The 12,818-nt window shown below is 27.0% G+C and overlaps 1 protein-coding gene across 16 annotated transcripts in view; it reads left to right on the top strand.

The window, feature by feature from the left end:
- The window catches only part of LOC141538467 (RNA binding protein fox-1 homolog 2), a 74,472-nt gene that overhangs the window by 36,243 nt on the left and 25,411 nt on the right, over window positions 1–12,818 (top strand). For 15 of the 16 annotated variants that reach the window (XR_012481058.1, XR_012481059.1, XM_074259940.1 and 12 more), the window contains exons 6-7: window positions 4,094–4,186; window positions 11,117–11,171. Coding sequence is in view for 14 of the 16 variants with exons in the window: in XM_074259940.1 (XP_074116041.1) it covers window positions 4,094–4,186; window positions 11,117–11,171 (148 nt within the window). In the remaining 2 variants the exon portion in view is untranslated. The remainder of the gene's footprint in view (window positions 1–4,093; window positions 4,187–11,116; window positions 11,172–12,818) is intronic. The other variant, XM_074259944.1, reaches the window with a different exon arrangement.

The raw sequence follows: 12,818 nt of genomic DNA, 5'->3' as shown, positions 1-12,818 counted from the left end.
CTTTTTTTTTATTACATATATAAATATCATGTTTAGTTCTCCATTGGTTATATTAACTAAAGAGTCATTCTGATAAATTACTGCACCAGAACTTTTCTTATTTTTTTTTTTTTTTTTTTTTTTTTAATTCTAAAAATTCTAAACTGAAGATTACGATAATTAAATTTTTAAAATCAATTCTACTTAATTTTACCACGAGTATTTTGCATGAATTTATTTAACTTGATTTATTTTACTTAAATTTATCTTTTGAAAATATTTTACTTAATTACAACAGTTATTCTTGGCTTTCGATTTACACTAAAATAAATTACTCCCAGAAATGCTTAAAGCTCTTTGAACGGTTGACCGCTAAATCAATTTAGAGTACTTTTTGTGTTTTAAGAGTTTGTTTGAATAATTGTTTTAAACCCTTACACGCGATAGCTTATTATTTTTTTGCGCTAACTCATTTCCTTTATTAATTTAAATTATTTTAAAATCAATCCATCAATTTAAACCTTTTAAATAAATTAATTTTTAATAAAATATCTTGAAAGTTCTTTGATGGAATGATTTATATATTTTTTACCGACCCATTAAAATTTTCTAGTAAATTTTTTAAAAGTTCTGGTGCAGTACAGATTTGACCGATAATCCTCACGAATATCAAACTCGAGAGATGCTAATAAAAATTAAAATACAATTAGTAACAATCGAAAAAAGCGATTGTTGCTAATTACAACATAAAAATCCATCTAAAAAAAAAAATTAGCATCAAACATCAGTGAGGACCGAGAGCAAGCATGAAATTATCACTTATTACTGCATCTTTCGAAAGAAAAAAAAAATTATTTAATATTTAATCCATAACATTCACATATATAATATAAACACGTACATCTGACCAATAAATTGACGTTATTATTATTACGAGTTTTATATATTTAATTGTATGTAAATAGTAGACGCACGTTTACGTTTAGGTGATACGGGTTTACTTGTTAACGAACGGCTAAAATTGACATTTATCTTTTTTTATATATAGATACATATCTATAATAGCTTTAATATTGATAAAAAAAAATTTTTTTTGTATAGATATATATTTATATATAAATCTTTCTCTATTAATCACTCACCGTATGTGTTTAGATAGAAAGCTGGCTTTCATTTATATATATATATATATATATATATATATATATATATATATATATATATATATATATATATATATATATATATATATATATATATATCACTATTTTCAGAAAAGCAAAACCGATATACATGTAATGTTCTTCAGTCATACCACTCAATATTTGATTACACCTTCAAATTCAATTTTTTTTTTTTTTTTTTTTTTTTTTTTTCATAATATAATATAATATATAAATATATACATATATAATTTTGTTTATCCACGCCATTGGTTTTTTTGTTGCTACGATTTGTCTCGTCACTTGTTATTATTATTATTATTATTATTATTATTATTATTAATTATATTATTATTATATATTTGTTACACCGTATTTACAAAACGGACGTGTCACGTTCGATTTCACGGATAACCGACGATATTAATTTAATTAATTTAACTTGGTTAAAAATATATAAAAAATTATTTTCAAAGTTGTTATTTATTGTGACAACTACACGATTATAAATATTATCACTACGTACTTGAACAAATTGACACGTCAAATAAAATTAGCAGTGGTAGTATAGAGAAAAAATAAAAAAAAAGAATTCCCATGAGTTATTTCGTAAAGTAGAGTGAATAGAAGCTTTCTTTCATTAACAATAGTTACAGCTTTGGTAACTAATATAATTTACAGTCTCTTAGTCTCATTAAATTAATTGTCTCCCGACTTTTTTCCCCTCTATTTAAACGTTTGTAATATAACTTCACGAAGAATAAAAATAATAATTTATTTTTTCGCGTGTTCTATAAATCTCGTAATTAATAATTTTCTAAATTTTTTTTTTTATGGATAAGATTGATAAAAAAAGCTAAAACTTCGGGTATCATTGTTTAAATTTATTCAACCGTGACTCAATTATTACTAAAGATCACCTACGAGGTCGATTACTGACTAGTGCGTGATAAAACCGCGTGCAATTGTAACGATCGGATAAGACGCGGTGAAAATGATCTCGTGCAAGTTGCCTTGTGCACATTTACCTTTTCGTTTACCTTTTCTACCCAGGAATTATCGACGCTTCGTAGTCGTAAAGTCAAGCGACGTAAGTGTGCATCTGATAACGAAAAAAAAAAAAAAAAAAAAAAGCTGAGAAAAAATAAAGGACTTGGCTACATAGATTTTAGTTAAAAAAAAACTCATTGACCTTTGCTTTTTATTTCTTAAATCTTTTTTTATCAAATGAATTGAATAAACTTTTTTTTTTTTTTTAGTTGTATTTATATTTTACATATTTTTTGGAGTAAAACTGATAGTTTTACGTAAAAGGAATTTAAATTAATTAAAACATAAAAATAATAACAAATGGTCTTTGTTAATTTTTTACAACACGCCCGTTTGTGGGGTAAAGTTAATTAAAAAATTGTATCTTTGAAGCAGTCTCGGTACAGAGCTTAATAGTCTTGTCAAAGAAAAGTTGTTTAACACATTTTTTTTTAAACAAATTTCCTTTGTCACGTAAATAAAAAAAAAATAGATAGAACCATGTAAAAATTTTATTTTATTTAATTAAAAATAACACTATTTCTTGAATGTCCGCGAATCAAAACAAGCGTCGATCCTACTATAAACTTTATTATCTTGATATCCGTTTGTTTACTTCAGTATTAATTTTTTTTATTAAATTTCTTCTGTCGATCTTTAAATTTTACTCTTTGGACTCTTTCTCTATCTAACGAACTAAACGAGCTGCCGGCGCGAGGAAACCTTAACCAATTCGTTTAGGGCTAAAAGCACTTTGCACCCTCGACATTCGATTTTGACGATTTATCGACTTACTGAGTTGATTTTTATTTTTCCCATTATTATTAGTGTTGTTATAAATTTTTTTTTTTTTTTTTTTTTATTTGATTGAGATAAAAATTTTCTGGAATAAAAAATAAAAAATATACGACATTAACATAAAACTCATTATCACTTAACACTATTTATTTATTTATTATTAATGATTACCATTTAAATTAATTGTTGCACGTGGTTTGGTGCATCTATGTAAAGGCAGTATGAGGCTCTCGCTCTTCACGCCGGCATCTCGAGTAAATTTATCTAAATTTAAAATTTAATAAAGTAACTTAGAAAAAAATAGATAAGTAACTGAATATAAAATTTTATTGACAATGAAATGTTTTTTATTAAAAAAGTGAGTACGTCTGCGAACTGACAGATTAAGTCCTCGCTAAATCAAGAGTCAACAAAAGGATATAAAAATCTCAGTGACTGCAAGTAAAGCCAGCCTAAATTTTTTTTTTTTTTAATTTTTATTTCTTTCTTTTCCTCCTTTTAACTCTCGTACTATATAAAGATCAAGCTTTTCATCGCACGTCTTGAGCTCGACGATTTAATTATCCGTGGCAGTTTCCCTCAATCCTCAACCCTCAAACGCTATTTTTTTCCTTTTCTTCCTCTCTTTCTTTTGTATCCTATATTATCTCCAAACGTTCATTGTCCACAAGCGGATAAGGAAGTCATCGGGAATAGAAAAGAGGAAAAAAGACTTTAGGTGGAGACAAATAAAATAAATTGAGACAAAGAGAGTCCGCTATCTTACGATTAGTAGGCAAATTAATTATTTTTATTTTTATTTTTAAAATTTTAGTAAACGAAATAATAACCAACTTTAATTATTATCAACGACTGTGATAAATGTCTTAATGTACAATGTTTAATAATTATTAATTATAAATTTATTTACTAATACTTATAAATTATTATTTATTTATTTTTTCATTTATTAATTTGTATATACGAAGATATATATGAAGAAAATAAAAAGCTAATAATCGTGATCGGGGGCACGATCTGATTGATTTCTCGTACTCGAGATGTCGGCGGGCCGTGCCCGTCGAGCGTGGCAGAGTCTGTAAGTTGAGTTTAATGCATGTTGTTTTGTCTGTCCTTGCATGCAGGGATTCGGTTTTGTAACATTCGCGAATAGTGCCCATGCGGACCAGGCACGTGAGAGGCTACACGGCACCGTGGTTGAGGGCAGAAAGATTGAGGTGTGCATGAAATACTTTCTTACATTAATTATTATATATATATATATATATATTTAATTAAAAAAAAATTTATTTTATTATATATATTTACTCTACATACATAAACATTAATTAATTAATTATTATAATATATATTTACATGTATACTTTAATGATTTATAATATTATTTGTATCTTTATTTTTTTTATACTCCACAGGTTTGAAGCACAGGCGCTTGCACGGGTCTTACGTGCATGCGTCCTTGCTTGTATGTATTTATTACATATATTAATTGTTTCATTATTTTTCACTTAAACAAGAATATTTACGATCATATAAATTATGAAATTTTCATTTTGTACTTTTGAGAAATAAACCAGAAAATTTTTAAGTAGATTTTTTTTTTTTTTTTAATTGTAAATTTAGATTTATTAATAAAAACAAGCTACAAAAAAGGTTTTTATAATTTTTTGATAAATTCATTCTTTCAAAAATTTATACAATTATTATATATTATTAAATATATCCATTTTCTGGTTTACTCTCTCTATATTTATTTTATCTAAAAGATAAAGAAACAATTTTCAATATTTCTATAATTTAAAAATTATTCAACATGAAAAATTCAACAAGATCGTGAATTATTCTTGTTTCGTAACTCCCGAGACAACTCGACGCAGTCTGTGGTCGAATAGAAAAATTCCAATTTCAGTAGTCGATGAAAATGTACTGGGCAATTTGTAGTAGATGTGTAAACCCTAGGTGACCTGACCCGTGGAGCTCATTGCTCGGGAGTTACGAGAGAAATATTATGCGGAAAAGTTAATATTAAAAAAATAAGTAATAAAAAGGTTAAAAATTAATATACATGAGAAAGACCTCAATTCTCAGGCGGAGGTTTTTTTTCGTTAAAATTAATGAAAATAATTCTCTGGTCCACATGACTTATAAAAAATACCTCTTGTTGTCCCTTATAGAGAGCTTGGGGTTGATAATGCAAGCGACTTTAAGAGAAAACAATCACTAAAATATCACGATGGAATACTTAAAAAAAAATATATCAAACAAACAAATAATAAAAATGGAAATCTTAGAGAGCGAGAGAGCGAGGCTTTTTTATCTTAAAAATACAAAAACACAAACAATTATTAATAAATTAGTCATCAGTCGTCACTCTCTCGTTAAAAATGTGTTATTTTCAATAATATCAATAATAAATGAGAGAACTAAGGACAAACATGGACACTGAGAATAAAAACTCAACATCCACGTCCAAAGTGTCCTTTAAAGGTAAGAAATAAAGTGTCACGTCAAGGAATGAAAAAAAAAAAAAAAAAAAAAAAAAAAAACAATTTTTGATAATGATTGAAATGGATGTAAGTGATGGAACAAAATAATTTGTTTTCTTTTTTTGTAAATCTTTTTTTTTAATAACAGTGTAAATTTTAGACTCGCACTGCCCGCTCTCTCACGTGATTCACGTAATTCACGTAATTCATTCTCCAGGGTGTATTATCTTTCTTTTTTACTAAAATCAATTAACTTTTTCATTTTATCCGCGGTATTAAAATCCAGCTTTCGATTTACTCGAACCGTATTTTTCTACTCTATATAGTTAGTGTCATTATTATTTTTTTTTTTTTGTTTACCTTTATGACATTAATATAAATTTTTTTTTTGTTAATTAATTTTATTTCACTGATGTCTTTTGCACTTTGAGCTTATTTATATCCCCACCTCTGTATTCCTCACCTAAGCTTGGAGGTAAATTACCAACAATTAACGTCACGTGAGGGGAAACGCACATGTATAACACACAAAGAAAAAACACTTAAAAGTCATATTAAATGTCAGATTTGTATTTGCTATATCTAAGGTTGTAATTAACTCTCTCTCGCTCATCAAATCATTTATTATTTGTTCTACTTTAATTTTCTTTTTATTTATATAACTATCGTATTTATTTATTATTTTATTTTTATTTATAAGATAATTCAACACGCATGTGGGCACGAGAAAGGTCTTTGTATCCTCACAAAAGATTATAAAAAAATATTTTATTGAGGAAATTAGACCCAAGTAATTCCAACTCCGTTTTTTTTTTTTTTTTTATTAAATCATCCTTTCCCCTATTATTTTTTATTTTCAATAATTATTTGTTTCTAATTTTTGGAAAGGAAAAATATTACGAATCATCTAATTTTATTTTATTTACCCCAACTCATGCAATCATTTTCTATCCCCTTGTAATTTTTTCCTTTCATCACAATCCGTAATAACTAATAAATAGGGAATTATTTAATATTACGATTTTAACGTCTACTGTAGTTGCTCTCGACCTTCAATTTATCATACATAATAATTTATTATTTATATACACGCATGTCGGCACTTGTAAAGGAAATTCAATCGTTTGGGGGATTATTAATATGTTTTTAAACCAAAAATAAACGTGATGATTGGAATATTAGATTAATTTAGTTCAATTATAATTATGTTTATTATATAATAAAATAAATTTTTTTAATTGTCGTTCGTGGGACATTCCAACCCTCGATATACCATCAAATTAAAAATATATATATTTATTTTACGATAAATTTTTTTCCGGCAAAATTTTCTAAAAAAAAAAAAAAATAGATTTCATAAAGTCCAACGATAACGGTGATTTTAACGATAATTTTTAAAGTAGAATTATTCCTTCGTAATTATGCTCTTACATTAGGTTAATGTAAATCAGATTAAGTATAATTAAAAGTAAAAAGCAGTGAGAAAAAATAAAAAAATAAAGATTAATAATATCTCGTTGAATATCATTTTCCCGGGATATTGTTGAGGTTGAATCACAAATTTCTCATCCCGTATGTGCACGGCAATAACAAGTTAAGTTATTATTGGTTCACGGAGCTTGCAGATTCATCCCTTGGAACAAGTCGCTCTAGAAAAAATGAGCGTACCTGAAATAAAAAAAATTAAAAATAATAAAAGTACGAAGGAAGCGAGAGCGAACGCGATAATAGAGCTTCCGATAACGGCGGAATGAAAATCTCATTGCATCTCTGTATATATACTATGTGCTGAATATAAACTCCGTACATACACAGAAATGGTTTTTTTTTTTTTTTTAATTAAAGCTTTTATTTAACTGTCGAATAAAACACGCGACCTTTGACGGGAAATACGCGACACGCGTATTGCTAAAAAAAATTTCACTGCACCATTATACTAATGAACGTTCTTTGTACGATATTTCCACGGTAACCAACTTTCAACGAGATACAATTTTGCAAACAAAACCTATCAGCATTATAAGTCTTGCTGTAATTATTATTACTCGAATAATTCAAGTAATTAAAACCAGTCGTTTTTAACTCTTTTGTCTGCGATTTTCGTTGGTCATTAAAATTAAATTTGAACTTAATATTTTTTAAAAGATTCATTATTTTGACTTAAGAAAAAAAATTCGAATCAATTTTAATGTTAAATTTAACAAATCCAATTAATTGAGAGATTATTTTTATAAAAAAAAAAATTTATCATAATTTATTTTATTGGAACTAATTTTAAAGTTCCACAAGTATTAAACTCCAAAATATATAGTCCATTAATTCAGCGTTAAATAATTAATAAGAATGTCAAGACACGATTATTAATATTTAATTTTGTAAGTAATGCTTACTTCCAAGTCCGTAAAAATATAATGAGGTTAAATAAAAAATGCAATTAAATAAAAATGTTTTTTGATTGGTAATTTTTGAGGTTTAAAAGCATTTGTAAATAAATTATTCTTGACAAGTAAATTGTGGTAAAGCTCCAATTCCCGTTTGAATTATAGAGGGAAAAAGCTCAAGCTCGGAGACCTTTGGGCAAAACGAGCAAAGAAGTGAGAGGGGTTTAGTTGTAGTAGAGGGTAAAATCGTAAAAGCCTATCGTTACTGTCGAGCAGGTCACGTGTAAACTGAGGAGCTCAGAGCGAGTACCTCTATGAATCATTTAGAGTCACGAGCATCGGAAAAAGTCAACCTGACAATTTTTATACGACCGAAAAAAATTTAAAGATAAATAAAATAAAACAGATTGAAAAAAGTGAGCTTAAAGTTGTCGTCCGTCTAGTAACTATAGTGACGTTAAGGTCGCGCGAAACAAATTGTGGGATACACCCTCTATTTGCAGAGTCAACTGTTAGCTAGCATCCTTCTCTATTCCACCGGGTCCTTCGGACAATCTCTGTAGCACTAAGTACCTTCGTACGTGCATCATTTTCCCAGGATTTTAACCACACCCCGTAACTCACATCATCCCTCTGTCTCCTTTTCCTCCTCCGAGTCCACTGTACCTATCCACGTTACCATGCTCTCGAGTTTTCGGCTTAGCAAGTCAAATTAATGCAGATTCGAGATCCCCATTTCTACCCATCTACATCTCGTCAACTACTTGAACCCTTATGGCTTATCCCGTTGAATTTTGAGACGTTTCTCGTCTCTGTCTTCCCGCTTTCAGTTTATCAGTTTACTTTTTCAGGGTACGTAAATATACCCGACCTTTAAAGTTTTATAAATTAACTCTGTTTCAATAAAAACAATTTTTGAGATTCAATCATTTTTTTTTTTTTTTCTCGAAAAATCTCTAGAAACAGTCAAAAAACTTTGTGTTAAATATTTATTCTATTAAATCAACACAAAAAAGTGTTAAAAATTTTTTTTTAATTTTTTAATAATCTATTTCCTTCTTTGTATTTTTTACAAGTTTAAATTCTAAAATTTAAATATTTAATTCAATTAAATTAATAGAAAAAAATTTAATTATACAGAAGTGAGGCTTTAGAAAAAATGAAAAAAAAAAAAAAAAATACATAAAGGAACAATTGTAGAATCAGATTTTTGTATAATTAAAAAAATTTTAAATAATTTAAATTATTTTAGTAAAAATAAATATTTATATTGAGTAATAACTTTATAATAAAAGTAAAAGAAGAAGTTAAAAAATAATTATACAAATAGCTTGTTTATTTTAAATTAAAATAATTAAAATTCTTTTAAAAATAACAGAGTTGTCTATTTAGTTAATTAAAAAAATTTTTACGGTAAGCTCTGCGAGTAATTTATCTGGTAATCAGTGTGTGTAAACTACCCCGCTTATACACCAGAAGTTGAAATAAAAACTTTAGAAACCAGAACCACAAAGAAATAACAAACAAACAAACAGAATAAGTAAATCTATAGCAGTTTCTATGAAGGATTATTTATTTTAGGACCTTGATCTAACCAATGTGGTCCTTCATAATTCCTTTTCCTCTATCTGTCTCGTTTGTTAGTAGTTACTCGAGAAATAAGAGCCCACTTGTATTCTCTCTTGGTCTTTTCTTTTTTTCCTACAATCTTTTTGACCCACAGAAACAACCCTTTTCATTTTCGCGAGCCAACGTTTGAGATTCCACAACCACTTGGGTCGTTTCCTGTAGCCAATTTGTCTCGGCTGTAGTAATTAAAACTCAAATTAAATATTTCTTTATACTCTCTTGCGTTAGGGTGCGAGGACACTTGAGGATAGTGAGTAGTCTTGCGGTAGAATTTAATCAGAATACTCGTAGAATATGACGTACTGATATTTTTTTTATCTTGAGATTAATAAAAATATATAAATAATTAATTTGCATATTCAAAATAATTTCTCAGTGAAAATATGAATATTTATTAATTTTTTCAAGTACTTAGATTAATTTTGTAATGTATTTTTACGTCATATTCTACTTTTTCTTTATTCAATATTTATACGTGATGTCTCGGAAATATATTCTCCATTTAATTTTTATCGGTTTTATTTATTTTTTAGCTTTTACATATAATTTTTTTTTTTAATTTCTATCACCTGAATATTAACAGAGAAAATATTTAAAATGAAAAAGTAATTTATTTTAACGAATAAAAATAGAATTAATTTCTGAGAGAAGTTACGGCATATATTGAATGAGAAAATTAGATAATAAGGAATAAAAATAATAATAAAAAAAAAAAAAAAAAAGAGGAAAAAGCAAACGAGTAAAGTATCGACTACAGTCTTCAATCTCAAAGGTATCGATCGTGAACGCGACATTATTAATCGAATTGGTTTCAACCCTTCGTCTTCCACCATTACTTGACTCTTAATTGAGCTTCGTCTCTTGAGTCTTGATACTTACCAAGTGGTTCAACAAAAGTAGTTCTTTCGAGTGTTGAATAGAACATAACTCGTTACTTGTGCAAGCTATGCTTGATTCGTTTAAAGCTTCTCAAATGGGGAAAAATAAAAAGAAAAAATAATAAAATCTCCTTCGATTGCTTTAGAGGTTGAAGGCACGTGGTTGATTCAACACTTATCAGCAGTAAAGACATAACTATTATTTGTTAGCGTCATTATATTTAAATTCTTTCAATTCCGGTGATAAAATTTATTCATTCAATATTAAATTGTTTACTGAAAGAATAAAGATTCAAATTTTATCACCCGAATTCTAAGAAATATTCATTTTATCTCATGTTTTATATTTTTTGTATTTAAATTATTGTTCGTATATTATTCATATCACATTACATGAGATAAAAAATACTTTAAGATTAAAATTAAATTTTTAAGGTAACAAAAATAAAATAACGTAAAATTTTTATGTTTTTAAATAAAATTAAAAATTGATTTTTTTTATAAATTTATTAACAATAAATATTTCTGACAAAAACATATGATTTTACGTTATTGTAGTTAATTAATGGACATGTACGTGGTTTTAATTAAAATGAAAAAGCAAAGTAAAAAAAAAAAAAAAAATTAGTGAAAAATCCAATTAACTCATATGTCAAGTGTCTTTTGTTCTGTAACCGCGTACGAGTCTTTTTAATTAAAATATTAATTTTAAATTGTACTTGAGAAAATTTAACTAATAATTAATAAAAATTTTTTGGTATTAATCTTGACAGGTGAACAACGCAACAGCGAGAGTGCAGACGAAAAAACCACCGACAGTGCCAAATGGTAATTATTCATTATTATTATTATTATTATTATTATTATTATTATTATTATTATTACTTTTGCGAATTTTGAATTGAATGCCATAACATGAGTTTATATTCATTTTTTATACCTCAATCGATAATCATTAAATTTTATTTGTCAAGTTCGATAATTAGTTCGTGGCGTACTTTATTCGAAGGTGTGCTCTTGACATAAATGTTTTAGTGTGTTATAAAAATTAATTTTTATCCGAACAAATCACGTATTATTTTTTATAAAAATTTTAATCTATTATTTAGATGAAAAATTTATTTTTTTAATTTTAACGAAGATTATTTTAGAGAAAATTTAATTATTTCCAACAAAACTTTTGAGCGTTACATTTAATTAATTTATAAATGTATTTATTTTTAATTAAGAAAAAAAAAAAAAATAATAATAATAATGTAAATTTTCACACTAATAATTTCGATCAATAATAATTTCATGGAACGGCATAGGTCATTTTGTAAAATTTAACCCGAGGCACACAGAGGCCGTTCATCGCGTTAATCCCGTCCTAATCTCCTTTTAATTGTGTCGGCATTTGAACGCTTACTCAATCTGGATTACTAAGCCAGCTGTAGTGGTGCACAGCAAGAGAGTTTCGTCTTCCCCGGTTAGGTCTTTAAATCTTGTACTTCCACTTACGTTCTCGCTTTTGTCACAAACTTTCCTGACGTTAATATCATTTATCTACTAATAATCTGTTAAATTACTTTTTAACTCACTTAACTTAATTATTCTTGCCGTTTATAAATAAACAATTGTCAATTGCGGCGCAAACTCTAATTATTTTATCGAACTTGAATTAGCCAGGCCTTGTATCTGTATTAACGTTACTATAAATTCAATTTTTTTACCAAAAATCCGATAACGGTAATGGCTAATGAAAATTCAAGTTTTTTTAATTTTAATTAAATTGAAATTCTAAATGAACAATATAAATTTTAAATTCAATCTAAATTGGATAGTCGGCAGTCGCACTACACTCTGGAAAGTCTATACTTGTTCGTCTAATTCACCGCTCACTCACCCAATTATTGAACTAACGCGACAGTTAATTACATTATTATTTAATTATTTTAATTACGTTATGTTAATTTACTTCAATACCGGGTATTACAGGTTAACTTATTATAAAAAAATAAAAATTTCTCCAAAAAATTATTTATAGAAATTAAAAATTTTTTTTAATCAAATAAATAATTAATGCATATAATCGTAATTAAGGAATTAAATTAATTAAAATCTTAGCGTATAAAATGATGATTTACAAATAATTTAAATCAGTGGGTAAAATAGCGTGACGGTATTATAATATCTTTATTTAGCAAAGCGGAAGTAATAATAATTTGTTAAGACGAGGTTTGGGCATGAATTTGTAAATTCGTTACGTCAGAAAATTGATAGATATGAGTGTTGAAAGTTGGGTTGATAAAAAAAAAGGCGATCATATGAATTTGATTATAATTAGCGAAGTAATTTGGCTCAACAGACACTGAGACATAATAATAGTGACAGTAATGGTAATAGAAATAAAAAAAGATGTAATAATGTTAAGTGTAGCTGTCGTTTAGTTAGGTCGTTGAGAAATGCTTGGCAACAGCGGCATAGCGATCGTTA

This window comes from Cotesia typhae, unplaced genomic scaffold (assembly GCF_013202065.1).
Source record: "Cotesia typhae breed Kobodo isofemale line unplaced genomic scaffold, CoteBio_Ctyphae contig_22, whole genome shotgun sequence".
Classification (NCBI taxonomy): Eukaryota; Metazoa; Arthropoda; class Insecta; order Hymenoptera; family Braconidae; genus Cotesia; species Cotesia typhae.
Note: the sequence above shows the minus strand (reverse complement) of the source record. Positions and strands in the feature narration are given on the sequence as shown.